Source organism: Lactuca virosa, chromosome 2 (genome assembly GCF_052849685.1).
Source record: "Lactuca virosa cultivar CGN04683 chromosome 2, Lactuca_virosa_CGN04683_v6, whole genome shotgun sequence".
Taxonomy (NCBI): Eukaryota; Viridiplantae; Streptophyta; class Magnoliopsida; order Asterales; family Asteraceae; genus Lactuca; species Lactuca virosa.
The window spans coordinates 189,465,234-189,486,531 of record NC_136427.1 but is presented as its reverse complement, the minus strand read 5'-3'; the positions used below and the strand labels follow the sequence as shown (position 1 = coordinate 189,486,531).

At 34.7% G+C, this 21,298-nt stretch overlaps 2 protein-coding genes and 1 pseudogene across 2 annotated transcripts; 1 reads left to right on the top strand and 2 right to left on the bottom strand.

Annotated features, from left to right (window-relative positions):
• Nucleotides 1–15,603: 15,603 nt before the first annotated feature.
• Nucleotides 15,604–16,293, bottom strand: LOC145158048 (uncharacterized). The gene has a single exon (XM_079077006.1). The coding sequence runs from the start codon at nucleotides 16,291–16,293 to the stop codon at nucleotides 15,604–15,606; it is 690 nt and encodes a 229-aa protein (XP_078933132.1).
• Nucleotides 16,294–16,341: 48 nt separating this feature from the next.
• Nucleotides 16,342–17,930, bottom strand: LOC145158047 (uncharacterized). The gene is made up of 4 exons (XM_079077005.1): nucleotides 17,614–17,930; nucleotides 17,200–17,294; nucleotides 16,761–17,069; nucleotides 16,342–16,676 (listed from the first exon to the last, which is right to left on the bottom strand). Exons 1-4 carry the CDS (start codon nucleotides 17,928–17,930, stop codon nucleotides 16,342–16,344), a joined length of 1,056 nt encoding a protein of 351 aa, XP_078933131.1.
• An 818-nt stretch (nucleotides 17,931–18,748) lies between these two features.
• Nucleotides 18,749–20,905, top strand: LOC145158046 (septin and tuftelin-interacting protein 1 homolog 1 pseudogene; annotated as a pseudogene).
• Nucleotides 20,906–21,298: the final 393 nt, after the last annotated feature.

The following is a 21,298-nucleotide window of genomic DNA, read 5'->3' as shown; positions in this document are numbered from 1 at the left end:
CTTAAAAAATCATTGCTATTTCTTGCACTTTGGACAAAAACACAATTACTAAATCAACATGCATTTATTGATGCCAAAATATATTGATATTTTTAAACTAAGACAAAAAAACCAATTACCAAAGCTTTTAGCAAATAATCATCACAAACCAAAATTACCAAATCAACATGCATTTATTGAAATTAAATAATCTTGTTTTACTTGTGATGGCTGTGATGAGTATGGTGGTGGTTGTGATGGTTGTGCAGTCGGCGGGATAGCAGAAGGTTGTCGGCCGGTGCATGTGATATGGCGAAGCCGTTCACGTAATACTCTCTCGAAAGTAGCTCTTTTTTCGGTGGGTGTTAACTCACATTCTCCTTCTGGCCCTTCTGTTTGTTCTAAGAGCTCTTCCACTAACCGATTTTGTGTTTTCCAAAAGTGAATAACAATTAAGTATAAATAAACACTTAATTATATGATAAAAATATAATAAAATGCTTACGTATTGTTGTTCTGCCTCGACATTAACAAATACATCATTCTTATCGGTATGAGCCTTGCAAAACGTTTCTACTCTCTTCATGTTATGTTTAACATGACAAATTAGCTTATATTTTAAATAAATAATAAAAATTAAAAATTAGATATTTTAAAAAAATAATTACATATCGTACGTTACCTTTTTATAGCAAGTACGGCTATACGAGCTCGACCCCCACGGTTGACGATCGTTTGATGTCCACGGATTTTTTGTTCCCTTCCGAAGAAGTTGTTTAGAAACACTCAAATGTTTTTCTCGAATTATCAACCTCCATATGACATGGGGATGGGGTGGTTAATGCTCTTGGGATATCCTCATACCCTCCGACTTTCAAAAAATATTCTTTTGCATCAGCTTTACACTCTCGCCAACCTTTTACCGTTTCAAAACTCTTTAACAACATAGTAGCATCTGGATCCCGGGACATCCGATCCAAATCAAACTTCGTCTACAAAAACAACAAAAAAGAAGTTATCCAAGTAAAAAACCAGTCATAATTAACCATATAAAATATTCTTATATAAATAATGTACCCCTAAATACTGTTTTATTGTATCATTTATATTGGGGGAAACTTTTTTCCATGTCCACTTATCAAAAAGGACCATCCGCCACATGATTTTCCCAACTTTGCGTGCAAACATGTCCTTCAGCTCTCCTATGTGATCATATGCTATATCCCCATCATAGTCTATGTCAATCAGTTTGCCCTTATTGTTTAAGAGCGCTCTTTCGAGCTTAATGTTATTCACTTTTCCTCATACTCTCCTGTATGGCACATCATACACAGCTACAAATATAAGAAAAAATTATTAGAAACGGTATTTTATAATAACTAAATAAAAAAAAGTAAATAAAAAAAATTCATAATAAGATTTATCATCCTGCTCATGATGACCAACACCTCTACCGCCTGGGAAAAGTGGGTCCTGGGCTCCATCGCCCCCATGTCAACGACCCATAACAGCAACCATGGTGTACAAAAACAAGAGCCATATCGATGCCATTTGCTGAAAAATTATAAGACATACAAATACAAATTCTATTACAAATACACATTACATAGGAATAAACATTTCTATTTAAACTAGGAATCCAAATAAAGTTTCTATTACAAATACGCATTACATAAGAACTATTCTAATCATAATTTTCCTCATATCCTTCGGTGTCATCTTCGGTATCATAATCAGAACCAGTCTCATCATAATTAGTCTCACAATCAGAAACATCATTAACTCTACCAGTTGGCGGAGGAACTTAAGTTGCACTCTCTACATCAACAACGACTCTAGGCATGTTTTGAAAGTATATGTTGAAATCGATAAAAAGTGGAGCATTGGATGATGACATATTTTGAACTACGTCGACATTGTCAACATTTTCGTGTGAGCCATTGTCAACATTTTAGACAGAGTCATTGTAAACAAGTTGGACACGATCATCATTCGATGGTAGATCCCAACTACTCTGATGATTAAATTGCTCGACGACACACCGATTGTAGAACACTTGTTTGGCTTTTGAAGCATATATGAGTTGATCATCATTGTATGCTTCGCGTCGTGTGTTGATACTGGTGAATTTATCAACAAAAACAACACTTGTTTGAGTATAAAACCACTTGCATCGAAATAGTACAGTTGAATAATCATGTGTATTCCACAACTCTATAATCTCTTCTAATTGGACATAATATTTCTCGCCTTTCTCATTCGCCTTTAAACCCAAGAGTTTTGTGTTGTGCGTTGTGTCTCACAACTAAGTACCATAAACCTAACACCGTTGACTATGCATGCGGTGTAAGTATAAGCATTCATTTGCGGACCCATTGTAAGAGCCGAAAACTCTTTGTGGAATTATGTAGAGTTTTATGTTTTCATTTGATGAACCTAACAAATATAAAGTAAATGTAATATGTATTCTTTAGATCAATGAAACAAATTTCTTTCATAATTTGTTTTACCATTTCACGAAACCAATTAGTAAATTCGCTCTTTTCATCACTTTGGGGATGTTCAAATTTAAATTTCCTACGTTGACGAAAAAAAGATATAGAATTCATAGATGTAAAAAGATAAAAAGAAAAAAATTAAGGATGAAAGTTAAAGATAAGAACAGTTACTTGATATATTGTCTGACTTTTTCACAGCTATTCAGTACAAGCCATTCCATGTTACGCATTTACGTTAAATTAAAAGTTTTGATTAGATTTGCGATGGTCGATCGTCATTTAGACTCAAACATCCAAACCTTTGTTTTTTCAACGACGACATCTTCATTTCTTTCAGGTCGATTGAATTGATTTTTCACATCTCGAAGGTCCATGGAAGAAAATGATAAAGCTTCTTCAGCAACATAACCCACAGCTATAGAACCTTTCGGCCGATGTAACATCCCGTTTAATTTAAAATAAAATAAATAAAATAAGTAAAACAAATAAATAAATAATAAAACCTAAAACACCAAGATGTATTATATTATGTTAGCTCCAAATCCGTAATAATTTATCAGAGTATTAGCGCAAGGAGTTAAATGTCATAAATTCTGGAAATCAAGGGATAAAGTGTAACTTTTGGACTAGTTATGAATAGATTTGTGGAAGTTGGGTGCTTTTTAGTAACTTTTGGACTTTAATTGAAAGAATTTTTGGAAGCAGGGGGCTATAGAGTAAATTATGGATTTAATTTGAAAACCATCTGGGAAGGAGGGACTGAAAGTTTAAAAATGGACATAAGTTTGAAATGAAGGAGAAGGGGCTAAAACCTGTATCCCCTTCCCTTGGCCTTTAGTTTAAACGACTCCACAAACCCTAACCCTAAGTTGTGTTGCAGCCGCCACCCTTATCCCTCCATATCTCCATCCGCCGCCCTCACCTTGTCGCTGCCTTGCACCATCGAGCAACCGTCGCTGTTCCCACTGTCGGCGAAGACGAGAATCGTGAGCGCAACGTCGTGTCATTCGGGTAGATCGAAAGAACGAAGCTCTTGGATGTTGCTACTGCCGTTCTTGGTTAAGGGTTGCACAACCATTCTCTTCTCCGTTCCTTCTGTTGTTCATCTACGCCGCCGCCGCTCCAAGCGACTATCCCATGTGCCAACATTTTGCCGACTGTCGTATGCCATCGTGAGTGGGTGGCTGTGTTGTGTGTGTTTTCGCATGTGGGTGTGCGTGTTTCAGTTAATGTCGGTGTGTGTGTGTGTGTGTGTTTGTTGGACGGAAAACAAAGAGAAACCCACCATGGCAGCGGACCATGATGGTTGTCGTCGTTCTGCCACCACTAGCCACCACCTCAAGTGGCTGTATACGTATGTGTATGTTTGATTGATGTTTCATGTGAACCAGAATGATTTGGATATTGTTTTTGCTTAAAAATTAATAACGCCCGCCATTAAAAGTGGTGGCTGCTGCCTCCCACCGCCATGGACCACCGTCGACCACCACTTCCTAAGGTGCTAGTGGGTGGTGCCCGACTTACTAAACATTAAATAACCTAAGCATCTAACCTTAGACCGAGTGGCGCGCTGTAATGTCCCAATAATATGACCTAAAATTTTCATTTTTTAAATTTATAAAAATAGTATTCCAAATATCATCATAAAATCTCAAGTGTGACAAAGTGTATCGATACATCATAAAATACCATATTAGTCATGTAAATGCGGAACAATCTCATGTGTGCACCACAATCACCCCGAGCTCTTGCCCTTAGCACCATAAGTCCCTAAAAATAAACTGAAAACCGTAAGCACAAAGTTTAGTGAGTTCCACAGAATACCCCATACCACACATATCAAACATATATTGGGCCCGTTCCCTTCATCGGGTCTCGTCTGGCATTGAGCCCTTCTCGGTATACAGATGTGTTAGTCATCAATCCCCATCCGTGATACATACAAGCATATAAACATAACAACATATATCAAAAACAATAATCACTAAGGTAATAAGATGCATGATAGTGATCGGGCCCCGCCCGGCATCGGGTCTTGCCCGGTAAATACATATACATAACACATGCAATAATCTCAAAGATATATATCATACAAAACGCTCATCGAGTCCCCGCCCGACATCAAGCCCCGCCCGGTAAACATATAATCCACAAAACCTATGCAAGAGTCAGGTAGACATCATGTGAAATATAAATGCATGAAAAAATCATGTTAACACAAAAGGTGACTAAGAAAAAAAAAACAATTAGAATATATAAACCATCTTCGGCTCACAAGTTTTTAGTTGTGAAAAATGATGATCTATGAAAGCACCAGGATGAAGACTCCCTATATGTATTCCAAATGCATTATATTCCTATTCAGTTTCTCTTTATGTATTAAAAATCTTGTTACAAGAAAAAAAACAAATATCCAAACCACATGGAACACAGTAAGGGAACAATAAGTAGGAAGAAGACCCTCCAAGGGTAAAAAGGTCCAAATAGATAGTATCTATTCTACGAGGTGTAAAAAAGCACCTTTGTTTGCACCTACAAATTGTGTAAATTATTGCTACAGAAAAGTAGTTCATCAAAATTTTAAACACCCAAAAATGATAAAACTCATAAACCTTCTAACATATTTCAATGATTTGAGTAACATATGCAAGGAACATAAGATATTTTAATGATTTGACTAATCAGTCATCTAGACTTAAAAGGGATCAAGAGTTAATAGGTAATTAAGTATTCATTATATTTGATTAAGTAATGTGTGTGACTGGGTGTGTATACATTTTCATAGATGAGGAAAGCCATAAGCCACTTGATATATAATTGAAAAGTACTCTAGAAAAAAGCTTAAAAGTAAGTACAGATAAGAAAAATAAAATAACGATGAACGGAAACGAACCGATTTTGTGCCAATAATCATAGGTCCTTCTTCCCCTTATTTATTTATTCGAGCCCTCTTTCCAAGTGGGTGTGTTTGTCTCTCGGTAAAAAACAAAATCGAAGGTTTTAAATTGGAATTTAGAGATGTACAGGTCGACGGTGGAACAATCATATTTTTTTAAATATCTTTGAAGCCTTTCTCGATGTTGGGCGACGATGGTGGATCGGTGCTGTCTGATGGTGATGGTCGGCGAATGAGTCCAGCTCTGACCCTCCTGTCTTCTTCGATCACATAGTTTCTTATTTCTGTTTCCGAATGGAGATGATGACGATGGTGGTCGACTGGTCGGTAGCCAATAAGATGATGACGGTTGTGGACGATGGTTTTTAGAGAAAGACGGGGAAATGGTGGTGGTGTTATAGGGTTGTAAAACTATTAACCTAATCAATTATAGTATAGATTAATATTTTACTCTTATATTTATTATTAATGGTCTATTTTTTCTTAAAATCTCTTTGGTCCTTAGATGCATACAATAGTTGCTGGAAACATTTGAACCTAGCTCTCTCTCTCTCTCTCTCTCTCTCTCTCTCTCTCTCTCTCTCTCTCTCTCTCTCTCTCTCTCTCTCTCTCTCTCTCTGTGTGTGTGTATATATATATATATATATATATATATATATATATAAAGGTTTAGATTCTATGAAAAATAAACCCTAAAAATCATAAAAATGCATAAAAAAATACTTAGAGATCACAAATCTTTTTTTTTTTGACTTTATATTCTTAAAAATCGCAACATTTTATATAATTTTGCTAAAAAAATTTTGAAAAAAATAACCAAAAATTTAAAAAAATAAAAACAATAATAATAAAAATAAAAAATAAAAATAGATATTTTAATTTTTTTTCAATGATTTTTAAGAATATAAAGTCAAAAAAAAGATTTGTGATGTCTAAGTATTTTTTTATGCATTTTTATGATTTTTAGGGTTTTTATGTTTTCCATATAAGCCTTCCTTCCCTATATATATATATATATATATATATATATATATATATATATATATATATATATATATATATATATATATATATATATTATAAAATAGATCTCAATATTTCAAAAAATAGATTGAATATAATAATAATATATTCTATGATGATCGAGTCTTGTTGATGAGTATCTATGGTCGTCTTCCCTAATGTTACAACGCATCATAGAATCACATATATTTGCTTTCGGTTAAACTCTAGCCGTCATCACCAACACCGCCCCTCTCCTTATTCTATCCTCCCATCCGCGACCTTCACCATTGTTCGACACAGATTTTGCTTCCATGAATAAACTTGAGGGGGGCTTTGTTGCTAATCCATTATAGACCGTTCAGTTTTCGTTTTTGTTCATTTTTTACCTTTTTGTCTACGAACCTTAACCACCAGCCACGGCCAACAGCATCACTAATGTACCATATCTGCTACATCGTCAAAACACCATACCACACCAATTTACCATATTTGTTGAACATTGTTTGAATTGTATACCTTTCGTTTCTTTTTGGTTTTATTTTCATACTCTTAAGGTCCATTCCAGTTTATTTTCTTTTTTAGTGATTAATCAGTAACAATTTCATCCTAAAGGTAAGATTAGAGTGACATCTAGATCGATTTTGTAACGCCCGCAACTTCGGGCTAGTCAATTTAGAGACGATAAGCGTCAAAAATGACTTTTTAATAGAAGATTAATTAGAATAAATAATCTTTACCAAGTTATAGTATATGTCACAAGGTTTCCGTACCTATAAAGAACGCCAAAATCCGAGTTATAACGAAGAAGTCATGACCTGTCGAAGTTTTACGGCAAAAGCGGCTCGACACCGGGAGACGTAAATAGTGAATTTACGATAGAGGAATTTTTAGCCTTAGTGATGTAAATAAAAGTTTTAGTATGCATTAAACCGAGAACATACAAAAAAAGAACGCCCAAATCTGACTTCGTATGAAGAAGTTATGAATTTTCTAAATTTGGCATACAAGGGCACGGCCCGAAACTCGAATTTTAGATCGAGCGGTTTTCGTCCTACATGACCTAAATGAGAGTTGAATATCTCATTAATAGGAACTCAACGATAAAAAGACAGACGAAAAAGGAGTCCGTCTGTAGAAGTTATGAATTTTACGCGGACATTCAACAGTATAATCTCCTCCTACTATTAAATTTAATATCAGTCAATAATTAGCCAACGGAGTCTAAATGAAAGTTTTAGATCTTGTTTCTACCTACGCGTGGATATAAAGAACGTCAAAAACAGAGCTCGTATGCGAAAGTTACGGATTTTAGAAGATAATTAGTTTTTTGGGTAATCGGCGAGTGACACGTGGTGCAATCTGGGCCACACCTTCTTCCCCGCGGCTTGGAACAAGATGGCGACACGTGGCAACGAATGCCCTGCGTTCGTCTAGGGAACACACCGCGTTCACGAACGTGTGCGTTCGTCTAGGGAACGCGCTGCGTTCGGACCGAACTCAGCCTATATAAATAGAGGCGTAAATCACTCCCAAAACTCACACCTTCACCCTTCTTTCTCTCTCAATACTCAAAACCTCTCATCCCCAATCCCTAGCAACTTCCAAGTGCTAGAGGCAAGTCCCGTAGCACCAGAAGACTCCGAGAAGAAGAGCTTTTGGCTCGGGAACGCTGCTCCAGCGAAGCCCGGTTTTGCAAAAAACCCGCTGTAAGTAAGCTACGCCTACCCTATCGTTAGTATATCTTATGTTTTAATATAGTAATGATATTAGGACATTTTAATAAGTATTTGGGCTATTATTATGAGTTATATAAGTGTCGTTATAATATCTTTTAACCACTCACGGTACGGGGAATCTGGTTTAAAGGGCCGCAAAGGGTTGTTGGATTTCAAAAGTGCTATATGCCAAAATGGTCCTGCCATCCGGTGTTTTATGTCTGGCCGCTGTCTGTATATAGTGGTTGAGAAATATTGTTTCGTGCTTATATAATAGTAATAATAGCAAGACTATTAATTAGTCTCGGTGAATATTAGACTAAACTCTAGTGGTAATGATACTAGGTTTTGACAAAGGAAAATTGTGTTAAGAGTAACGAAGTGCCGTCCAAGTGCCGAGTCACCACCTTTTCAAGTAAGTGCATGATCCCTTTCATCTTACACATAGATATGAAGTATTCTATATAAACTACGTGCTATGTGTGTATATTATTTGTATACTTGATATCTATGCTGGATGAACGATTTTATACAAGTTTTATATGTGCTAAATGATTTGTGATGCTTTAAGCTATTGTTTGGTCAGATCTATGGTCTGTTGCTGACCGGATCTGGAAATTTTATGTGTTCCGATTTCTAAACGTTTAATTACGGTGTTAGAACTGGCATGTAACTTTTCGGAGTAATAAGGAGGAATACTCGTCTAAATCTTCCTCTATCTATATTCTCGTCTCGATACACCAAACGCCTGCTTTGGTGTGCAGAACATCATGGTGAAGACTCGTAGTGAATTGAGTGAATGGACGAAATGAGAAGGCTTATGATACTGAATGGTGCCTATCGGAAGATATCGTAAGAGTGATATCATGCCTTTAGAATGTGTCTAATAAATAATACGTCTAGTACGGGAGAAGTACATGTTCGATTAGCAAAAGAAAGATTTTTGGTATAATCCATGAAGTTATCCCATCGTCTGACGTTTCCATCACCAACCGAGTGAAGCAGAATTGATGATTGAAGATATGCATGGAAGAAGTCCTAGTAGAGTCTAGGAAAAATTATATGATTGTTTGGACACATTTGTATATGTTAAAATTGTTTATGTGATAATGACTTAGAGAATTGCGAGACAATACTTGGGACGAGTATGAGTAGGTGTGAAAGGTAGTAGAGGCGTATACTACCGGAAGTAAAGGACTCACACTTGGATCAGGGAAAGTCACAAGGTTACCAAGAAGCTAGTAATTGATACCATTTTATTCAAGTATGTCGTTACCATTGTTTCGGTAATGACTAAGAAGATTGTTGTTATTCCTACCCTAGTGGTCATACCAAATTGAGTCCGACTACGACGAGTATGTTACGTGGTTCCGAGAACCAAGTTTGATGTAGCACCTGACTTAAGCCGGAACAATTAATCAAAGCGATCAGTAGAGGTATCGTGAAGGTTGCTTGTAGCTATAAATGCTACCTTTTAAGATGTGATTAGAACATGAAGGAAGGTATAGTCTGTTCTGGAATTTGACTCTAAAAGACCTGAGTCCAAGCAATGTATCATACGATGAGAGGTCATTAGAACATGACCCATCGGTCTATTATGATAATCGAAGGAAGAAACTTATCTCAAGTTTGTTAAAGAAGGAGTCTCCAATAAAGATCGAGATCGTGACATGAAGATCATGATTGGAAGTCTAACATGAGATAAAGAGCGGGTCCAAGATCGGGCACCGCCTGCAGTCAGGAGTCCAAGAGTTAGATACTCATTCGAAGGAACAAATAAGTTACGATTATTACCTAGGATGAACTGATAACGTATGGAGTCATTATACTGCCCTGTTTCGTTGATGATTTCGGGACGTAATCATCTTAAGGGGGGAGATAATTGTAACGCCTGCAGCTTCAGGCTAGTCAATTTAGAGACGATAAGTGTCAAAAATGACTTTTTAATAGAAGATTAATTAGAATAAATAATATTTACCAAGTTATAGTATATGTCACAAGGTTTCCGTACATATAAAGAACGCCGAAATCCGAGTTATAATGAAGAAGTTATGACCTGTCGAAGTTTTACGGCAAAACCGGCACGGCACCGGGAGACATAAATAGTGAATTTATGATAGAGGACTTTTTAGCCTTAGTGTCTAAATAAAAGTTGTAGTATACGTTAAACCGAGAACATACAAAAAAAGAACGCCCAAATCTGACTTTGTATGAGGAAGTTATGAATTTTCTAAGATTTGGCATAGCAGTGCACAGCCCGAAACTAGAATTTTAGATCGAGCAGTTTTTGGCCTATGCTACCTAAATGAGAGTTGAAGATCTCATTAATAGGAACTCAACGATAAAAAGACAGACAAAAACGGAGTCCGTATGTAGAAGTTATGAATTTTACGCGGACATTTAACAGTATAATCTCCTCCTACTGTTAAATTTAAGATCGGTCAAAATTTAGCCGACGGAGTCTAAATGAAAGTTGTATATCTTGTTTTTACCTACGCGTGGATATAAATAACGTCAAAAACGGAGCTCGTATGCGAAAGTTACGGATTTTAGAAGATAATTAGTTTTTGGGGTAATCTGCGAGTGACACGTGGCGCAATCTGGGCCACACCTTCTTCCCCACGGCTTGGAACAAGTTTTATATGATTTAAACTGTATATGTATTTATATCTACATAATATGTTGGGTAAAACATGGGTAGATGAAATATGAGTTGGATGATGAGATAAGAGGTGATATAGACCATGAGATAAGGGTGAGAGGTGAACAATGAGAGAAGCCTTTTACCCAAATGATGGACCCGTCATCTAGCAGAGTATGGATGACAACCACAGACTATTCTAGACAGTCCAGTGGAACACTAGCAGGCTCGCAACCTGTAGGTGTTGTGAACGATGTGTTCACCCGGTGTACTCTAAACCTTGGCGACTATGCAGACTTAGTGCCTAAACCTTGGCGATCATGCAGACTTGATGCCTAAACCCTAGTGACTATGCAGACCTAGTACCTAAACCCTGGCGACTATGCAGACTTAGTGCATGTTGTATAAACCCTGGCGACTATGCAGACTTAGTGCCTAAACCCGGTGACAATGGACTTCGTGCCAATTCCTTAGGATAATCCTTAGGAATAAATGAACGAGGAATAGTTGATTCTTAGGTAGATCCTTAAGAGTAAAGAAGATAATGGGGATGGGTAATTGGGTTAACTGTTTGATGATTAAACATAATAATTATATTATTGTGGGTTGAAAACCCTATGTACTCACCAGGTTTCCCAACCTGGCCCACTCAGTTTATTTATATCACAGGTGTTGATATGAAGTCACATTACACTGAGAGATTAAGGAGATATAAATCACTAGTGATAATGAATATAAGTTCTGTTTATGCTTATGTTTCTGTATTAACGATGACATCCCAAATGTTTTAAAATGAATAAAAATATTTTTCTTCGGAAAACCCTTGATAACGTATTTATCATGTTTTACTAGGAACAAATTCCGCAACATTTTTTATTAAAAGTGGTACTCTGATTTTTATAAAGCATAAACAAAATCGGTCTTTTCTGGCCGTGAAAATGGGGATGTCACAGATTTAGTAAGCGGTTCATTGTTATAGCTATCAGATTTTCTTAATTAAGATTTTTGGTGTGAGTCCCCTTTGTAACAACAGGACTGAGCTCTGCATGCTTGGACGATTTATCCCGGATTCTCAGGTAGATACTAACAATGCTTATCCTTTTTCTTCCTCTCTTTTTGGATGATCCTGGTTACTCAATTTTAATTTCCCAAATTTGGGTTTTTGTGATTTTGTTTTCTCCGATTTATGTTTTTCTAATCGGTCAAACATACCCATGAGCAGATTTGCTACTTTTCCATGGGGAAAGCATATTCTTGTTACATTTTCAGAAAATCATTCGGTTGATTTGCGAAGGGTGGGCTTTGCTTCTTGATCTCACCAGGTAGACAATAAGAAATTTAGTAACAAGGTTTTTTTTCTTTGGTTTGTGTTAGTTAGTTATGAACGTCATATTGTTTAATGAAATGAGTGGCAGTTGTCAACCAATATACATATTGGTTTCTCTTGGTTCTAATATATTAATACATTTATTTATCATTCAACACATTTAACCCAACAAATCTTGATATTGTGTATCTTTTGGTTTCTTGACATCTTAAATGGTAAAGTTACTCAAATACCATTTATATGTCCATTTTATGTGATATTAGACTCCTTACTTTCTCATCACTAATTAAGTTTTCTTATGCTATTGTAGGAGCATTGTTTATTGGTGTTCTTTGGAATAGAATAAAAATCATATGAATTCGTTACATTGATTAATGTTTATATTTTCACTATGTTGGTTGTCCGCTTTCATCAGGATTGCAAAACACAATTTTTGATGGGCTGCTATAAAACTAACAAGTGCAAAATTGGTTGCAGTTTCAACTGATTAGGTCACCGGTTAAGGCACTGAAGTGGGTAACTTTTAAAGTTAATAAATTGTGATGTGTTTTTTCTTGATTTAATGACTGATTTAAAAAAACATTGACGAGCGAGGAAGGCGGGAAGGTCGATAGGGAAATTTGCATTCGGAGTAGCCTGATTTCAACTACCAACGAGTCACACTTGGTGCAAGTTATAGTTGAACATAAGCATTTTGGTCGTTGATTAAACATGTGAGTTTAAAGTTTTTTGTGTAAAGATATATAGATAGTTTTTTTTCATAATATTTTGTTTATGAAGTATCGATTTCCTACTTATTCATAACTCATGTACCTTTTTTGTGCAAGAAAAAGCAATGAACTTATATATATATATATATATATATATATATATATATATATATATATATATATATATATATATATATATATATATATATATATGTTCGATCTTTGTTGTAGGATCATTTTTTTGGCGACAAGTGTCACTTAAGAACAATTTAAATCAAGTCCATGAACATTTCAATCTTCAGATCTCAACTATTTCACTACACCATAATGTTGCTTGGTTGTTCCATTTTTTTAACAAAAATACTTCTCAACAATGAATGATATATATATATATATATATATATATATATATATATATATATATATATATATATATATATATATAGCATAAAAATAAGATTTAATACCAACATTAACTTGGTTTAGTATCTGTTCATGGTCAATTTTATATTAATTGAAGATCAAAAAGTAAACGTGATGTACTTTTTGAATCATTTCATACATTGAAAGAAATAAAATCCACAAATTTGTGAATGTGTAAATTGATAATGTAGCGATTGAGTTATTAGAGTTTATACTGTCTAGGTTAGCCGACCGTATGCGGTGTGATCAAGTCAAATTGAAGTTATTCGGTTTCCATTTCCAGAGCATAAGGCTATTTTGCATATAGAGAGGTCAACAATAAATCATCAATTCCCAATTAGTCTTATTAGTCGAAATGTATTTAAGGTTAGGTTTGAGTTTTTCCTATTGCTTTTGAAAAAACGGTCACTTTTTAACAACATATATTGATTTTGGTGTTTTATCGCATATTTTAATATGTTTATTTAATTTCTTTGACATAATTATAATAGTACGTATAAAATTATAATTGATATCCACAGTCCACGCACCAGGATTAATAACCCACACTTAACATAACATCTAATCACAACATAATTAATAACCGAAAGTGAACATTGTATTTAATCAGGACATCATTAGGTCTAGTTACTTCAAAAGAAGCTAATATGTAATACAATGAAACTTTACTTTTCATTTCTATAATAGAATGATACTACGATATTTTCATTTGGAAGTTTTTAAATATGTTATGTTTTAGTACGAACAAAAGATAAAAACACAATGATAAATTAAAATAGATTGGGGACTTATAATAAATCAATAAATGAAATGTAGTTGCTATTTTATATGTATTTATCTCATTCGTTCTTTCATTTCTTTCGGTATAAACATGAGCAATGATAATCTCAATCCATTAAACGAATGACTTAACCCATGAATACAATACACACCTTGTTTTTATAATTACATTTTATGTACCGTCGGATTGTGTGGGTAGATGGCTAGTGTGTGTGTGTGTGTGTGTGTGTGTGTGTGTGTATATATATATATATATATATATATATATATATATATATATATATATATATATATATATATATATATATATAGCTAATGTGTTTCTAACATTTATTGTGTGCCACAATGCACCAATAGAAATTTAGTAAAATAAAATAATTATTTAATTAAATAAAAATAGATATTAAATGATTTTCATTATTGTATGTATATTAACTGATATCCATAATTATAATTTTTTTACGGAAACTAATTAAATTCGTTATTAATGTCAACAGTAACATTATTTTAGAATAAACTCGCATCTAAGTTGTCATGTATGAGTTTGTGTTTTGTTTATGGACCCTCTCACTTAAAATACAACAAAGTTGCATGGAATATGAAGAACGAGAGTGTATTCTAATGGAATACACTCTTATTCTATTAGAATATACTCTCATTCTTCTAGAATAAACTCTCATTCTACTAGATACACTCTCGTTCTCCATGTTCTTGGAAACATTATTGTATTTTGAGTGTGTGGGTCACGAAACAAAATACAAACTCATACATGAAAAACTAAATGCAAATTTATTCTGAAAGAATATTATTGCAGATATTAATGACAAACTTAATTAGTTTCCATAAAAAATGAATTATAACAATGGAAATCATTTAACATACATATAATTATGGAAATCATTTAATATCTATCTTTTTTTGATTAGTTAATAATATAATTTTTACTAAATTTTTATTAGTGCAATCTAGAACACAATAGATATTAGAAACATTTGAACCTAGCTCTTTTTCTTTCTCTATCTCTCTCTCTCTCTCTCTATATATATATATATATATATATATATATATATATATATATATATATATATATATATACATATATATATATATATATATATATATATATATACTAGGTTATAATCCGTGGGCACCACAGGTTAGAAACTAAAATTTATTTTTAATTAAATTATAACTTATTTATTTAAAACTGGTAATTGATAATAGAATGTTTACTAATTAAATTGTAAATGTTTTGCAGTAATATGATAATGACATAACTGTTGGTTGAAATTATGAACTTTTAGTGGTTTGAATATGCAATTGGTATTTTGTATTTATAGATATGCAAAAAAGTTATAATTTTATAAAATGAAATATAATTTTAACTAAAAAATATTGAAATTTATATAAATAATAAAACTGTACAAAGTTTTTTACAAATTTCTAAAAACTTCTTTATACACAACATTGGATGTTTTATTTGTTAGTCTACCATCTTTATCTAAAATCAACAATTTTAATCCTTATCTACTTTGAACTCTGGATAAAGCAACATACAATTGATCATGTTTAAAAACAGGATCCTTGAAAAACAAACCAACCTTCGATAAAGACTGTCCTTGGATCTTATTAATTGTCATTGCAAAACACACATCCAATGGAAATTGACTTCTTTGGAATTTGAACGGGGATCTTGTCTTCAGAAGGAGTTAAAGACATTCTTGGAATAATAGTCTGGTTTCCAATATTACCTCCAGATAAGATAACTGCCTCAATAACACGTTTGCCCAAAGATATAACATGTAGTCTAGTCCCATTACATAAGCCATTTTTCTGATCAATGTTTCTCAATAACATAACTGGAACACCGACTTTTAAAATGAGCTTATGGCTTGGCAGACCTGAGACTTTAAGATCATTTAAAACATCAGGTGAGTATAAATTTGTATCAAACTGACCATGAAGAAACTCGGATCGGCATAGGCTATCTGAACTTAAGTATTCTGTTGGTTCTCCTGGAAACAATGACAACAAACGATTGCTTATTTCTTGGACAACTTCATTCTTCGGAGCAAGTATTGCTTTTTCTTGAAAATAATCAGCAATGTTAAAGTTTTCCAGTATAGAAGGATATACAAAACTAATGAATGAACCTATAGGATCATGTGGATTAGTAATGACAATATCTTCTGGAATATCAACAATTGCTTCACCGTCATTCGGACCACCAAAATTACCTTCTCCTATGTCTAAAAGCCAAGTTGCAAAATCCCTTATTTGTTCATTAGCAGATTGATCACTTCCAACTGTTAACCTCATGTTTTTTGTTAATTTATGAACTTTGCATTGTTGCCATAAATAAGAACTTCAAGAAGCATTAACAATGTTTTGTCTATTGCCACCTAAAACAACATGTAGAATTTGTCTGAAATCACCTCCAAAGACAATCACTTTCCCTCCAAATGGAATATTTGAATTCGTAGGATTGGCACACTTTAATATATCCTTCAGAGTTCGATCTAAAGCTTCGAATGCATGCTTGTGTACCATGGGTGCTTCATCCCAAATGATCAATGAGGTTTTTCTTACTAAACTGGAAAGATCACTCTTTGGATTTATTCTACAAAAAGAATCCTCAGTTAGATTTATGGGAATTATAAACCGAGAGTGTGTTGTCCGGCCTCCAGTCAATAATAATGAAGCTATCCCACTTGAAGCAACATTTAAAACAATCTCACCTTAAGCTCTAATTGCTGCAGAAATTGTCTTCTAAAGAAATGTCTTACAAGTTCCACCATAACCATAAACAAAGAATACACCTCCCCTACTATGTTTAACTGCATCCATGATATCAAGAAAAATGTCTCGTTGCTCGTTTGTTGATGCAACAAACAACCGATCAAAATCGTTCTTTAAATTTGGAATGTCATAATCTAGCTCCTCGGTAATAAGACGACTGTTTGAAGATGAAACAGAATCAACATCTGGGTAAGGCATCTTTCCATATTTTTTAAGGCTGGAATTGTTACGAAGTAAAATTTGTTCTATCTCAAACAAAGTCAAATTTTTATGTTGATCTTCGTTTAGTGATAAACCTATACGGAAAATAATTTATTAATTGGAACGTATAAAAAAACTAATTGATTGGGACATAAAATATAATTGAATTTATACTGAAATTGTATATGATACTCTTTTAATAATAATCAGATAAAGTTATATTACTTGGAGACTTTAATCTCTGTTGTTGATTGTAAAGAATTCCATCTGACAGGTATTCCCAAGTGTTTTGCCAAACTATCTCTGGTTTACACAAACTGCTGGACAATAACATCGTAGAAAATAAGAACCGTAGATAAAAACCAGATCCAGAAAGACTTGCTTCCTTAATTGCATCGATGAATTCTTTGTCATCATCTAAAAGGCCAAGATTATAACATGCATCTTTAAAAGAAGAACATAGTTCACCATATATTGACTGTGCGAATTTCTTCGAATGATTTAGGACCTTTCACTTTATTTAAAAGAATTCTTAAGAAATATGCTTCTCCGAGTTTAGGTGAAACAGAGTGAATTCTACCAATCGCATATCCAACTTTCCTTGGCTTCCAAATCAGATCTTAACGGTGCCAAACAAACATTGTAGGAAATTCAACATATGTCAGTTTCCGTGCTTCTTTATTGATTTCATTACACTTCATCCAAGATGTGAACATTGAAGAAGCAATTGAAGTTCGGTCAAGAACATCTTCAATGTCATCGTCTGCCTCATATACAACTTGTTGTTGATCTGGAAGATGAAAAGGTAGTCTAATCACAGCAGGATATCTATAATGAACATCGAATTTAAAAATCCGCCATGAAGCTTCACATGCAAAAATATATCTACAGTCATAGTATTCTTTAATTTCATCCACTGCATCGTTCTTATCGGAATCATTATTGCTTTGCACCATAGAAATAGTAGCTCTAACAGGACCCTTGTTTATATATATAAATGATTAGTTTCGTGTTAGACCACCATAGTTTGTGAGATGGGGAGACGCAATCCTATCCACTCATTTTATAGATAAAAAATATTTTTAAAATGCAAAATAATTGAAAATTTTTCAAAAAAAAATTTTATAATATTATTTTCTTCATTTTTTTATCCAAAAAAAAATTACTGTTTTTTGAAATATTTGTAAAATATTCTAGTAGAATATTAGAATATTCTTGTAGAATATTAGAATATTTTACATATATGACAAATCTAGTAGAATACTAGAATATTTTAACATTTTAAAAATCACATTAGAATATTTACGGTGTAATATTATATTAGAATATTTTATGTATTTTTCAAAAAAAAAGAATTAAACCTTAAGAAAATTAAACAAATTTGGTTATTTGTTTTTCTGATAATAATAGTTTAGGTCGAATTTAATTACGTCAGATATATTAGATGGGTTTAATCTTGGTAAGTGCGTGTTTATCAAGTTATAAAATCGTTTGCATGCTTTATATATCTTGTGGCTTGTGGGTTTAAATGAGTTCTTTCAATCCAATTCCTTGTAGACCAAGTTCCACATCTCACGGTGTTCCCAAATCAGTTGTTTGATCTCCCCACCCAATTCGCCCTCGTTCCTGCGCAAATTGCAAGGGGGCAACTCAACGTTTCAGCAGTAATTGGTTAAATCGTGAATCTTGTGCCCAGTCTGAGACCTTTTCTTTTTTAGTTTCTGGTTGTGTTTGAGACGTGAGTGTTTATTTAAGAATTAGTGGGTAAAGGTTTATGGAGGAAGAATTAAACTACGGGAAGCGTAAGCACGATGTGTTGTATGGTATGTTTGACACCGACAGTGATTCCAAGGAAAAACGAAGGAAAGATGTGTCCAGGATGCCAATGGATCATGACAGCAGCAAAGAGGATAACAAAAAAGATGGTGAAGGCGTTGGTGTACTTGAGAGGTCCAGATCATTAAACAAGAAGAAGTCGAGTAAATTAGGATTTGGAAAAGACGTTGGTGTGTTTGAGAAGCACACAAAAGGTATCGGAATGAAGTTGCTTGAGAAGATGGGGTATAGAGGAGGTGGGCTAGGGAAGAATGCACAAGGTATTGTTGCTCCGATTGAAGTAAAGTTGCGTCCCAAGAATATGGGAATTGGGTTCAATGATTATAAAGAGCAGGAACCAATCGAGGAGATTAAGGTTTTTCCACAAAAAGAGAAGACGTGGTTAAAACAAGGTGTTTTAAAAAAGAAGGAAAAAGAGTACATAACCGCAGAGGAGCTGTTGATGAAGAAGCAAGAACAAGGGTTGGATGTTGTTGAGAAAGTGTTTGACATGAGGGGACCACAAGTTCGGGTGATGACAAGTTTAGAGAATCTGAATGCCGAAGAAGAACAAGAAGAAGAAAAGTCAAGCCCCATCCAACATAATATAAGATTGATTGTTGCCTGGGCTAAACTTGATATGAAGAAGATTATGTGGGACTTGAGAAAAGAGAGAGAGACGGTTGTGACTTTGCAAAAAGAAAAGGAGAAGCTAAAAGATGATGCCACCCGTCAGAAAAAACAACTTGATAGCATGGAAGAGATGGTGTATGTGGTGGAACGGTTGACAAAGGAGAGCTTGTTAGGGACATTGACTTTAGAGTCTGTTTCCATGTCATTCGGGGACTTACAGAGACAATATCTTGATGAGTACAAGCTGTTTGGTTTGGCTATTATCGCGTCCTCTTTTGCCTTGCCTTTGCTGAGTAGGGTCTTCCAAGGATGGGACCCACTGCAAAACCCGTTACACGGTTTGAATGTTATGTCGGTATGGAAAGATTTATTGAAAGGAAATGAGATATCTTACACACAGCTTTTTATGGAAGCCGTGTTCCCAGCTGTAAGGATATCTGCTACCAACACCATGCAAGCTAGGGACCCTCAACCCTTACTCCGTTTCCTAGATTCTTGGGAACAACTACTCCCTCACTCTGCTCTTCAAACCATACTTGACAACATTGTCATGCCAAAGTTAGCGTCTGCTGTCGACTCGTGGGACCCACGTCGGGAAACCATACCAATACATTCGTGGGTCCATCCATGGCTGCCATTGCTGGGGCAGAAGCTCCAGACATTGCATCATACCATAAGGAATCGTCTAGAAAATGTTCTTCATGCTTGGCACCCAAGTGATATGTCAGCTTACTACATATTGTCTCCCTGGAAGACTGTTTTTGACCCGACAAGCTGGGAACAGACGATGGTCCGATACATCATTCCAAAGTTGCTGGCAGTCATGCATGAATTCCAAGTCAATCCAGCAGATCAGAAGCTTGACCAGTTTTACTGGGTCCGGACTTGGGCTAGTGCGATTCCGACTCATCACATGCTTCGTATAATGGACGTGTTTTTTAACAAGTGGCTACAAGTTCTGTACCAATGGTTATGTTCAAAGCCGGATTTTCAACAAGTTATAAATTGGTACCTGGGTTGGAAGGATCTTATCCCACCCCAGCTTCTGTCGAATGAGCATGTAAGATACTGGCTTAATATTGGTCTGAACATGATGAACCAGGCGGCTGAAGGCTTGGAGGTTGTCCATCCAGGTTTCAGAGAAAACATCAAGACCCACTCTGAACCTCAGGCAGCAAAGGGACAGCAACCAGGTTCTGGTGGTGTTGGTATTGTTGATATGAGTTTGAAGGAACTTATTGGAGTTTATGCACAAGATAATGATTTGCTGTTTATGCCTATAGTGGGAAGAATGAAAGATGGCCATCAAGTGTTTAGGTTTGGGAACATTAGTGTAATCATAGACTCTCTCAACCAAAAGCTGTTTGCTCAAACTGAACACAGATGGTCTCTTGTAACCCTTGAGCAACTGGTGAACCTGGACAAGGGTTGGGTTCTGAGAAGAGGCTGAAATTCTCTAAGTGATTTATTTGGTTCTTTTTTTTTGATATATTGGTTTGTCTCTAGTTCATATATATGAATGGATCTACTATACCTTTGTTTGGTTTCACTACTATTCTAATGGTTATATATTTTTGCTTATCAATGATCTCCGGTTCAATGAGTGGTATTAATTATTAGTGTGTGTGTGTGCGCGCACGCACGCACGCACGACCCATGGGCTGATGACAGAAGTAGAACCCAGGTTGAAGCTGATTCAAGAATCAGTTGTTCATTTTGTTAATTTAGTCACTTCTTCAATTTCGTTTTCTAGACATGTGACGATAGTACAGATGACGACATTGATAAATTTCCCCTCTAATATATGTCAGTGAAAAAACATCCCCATCCCTTTGATGTTAGGTGATATGTGATCACCACAGAACATCAATGAAAA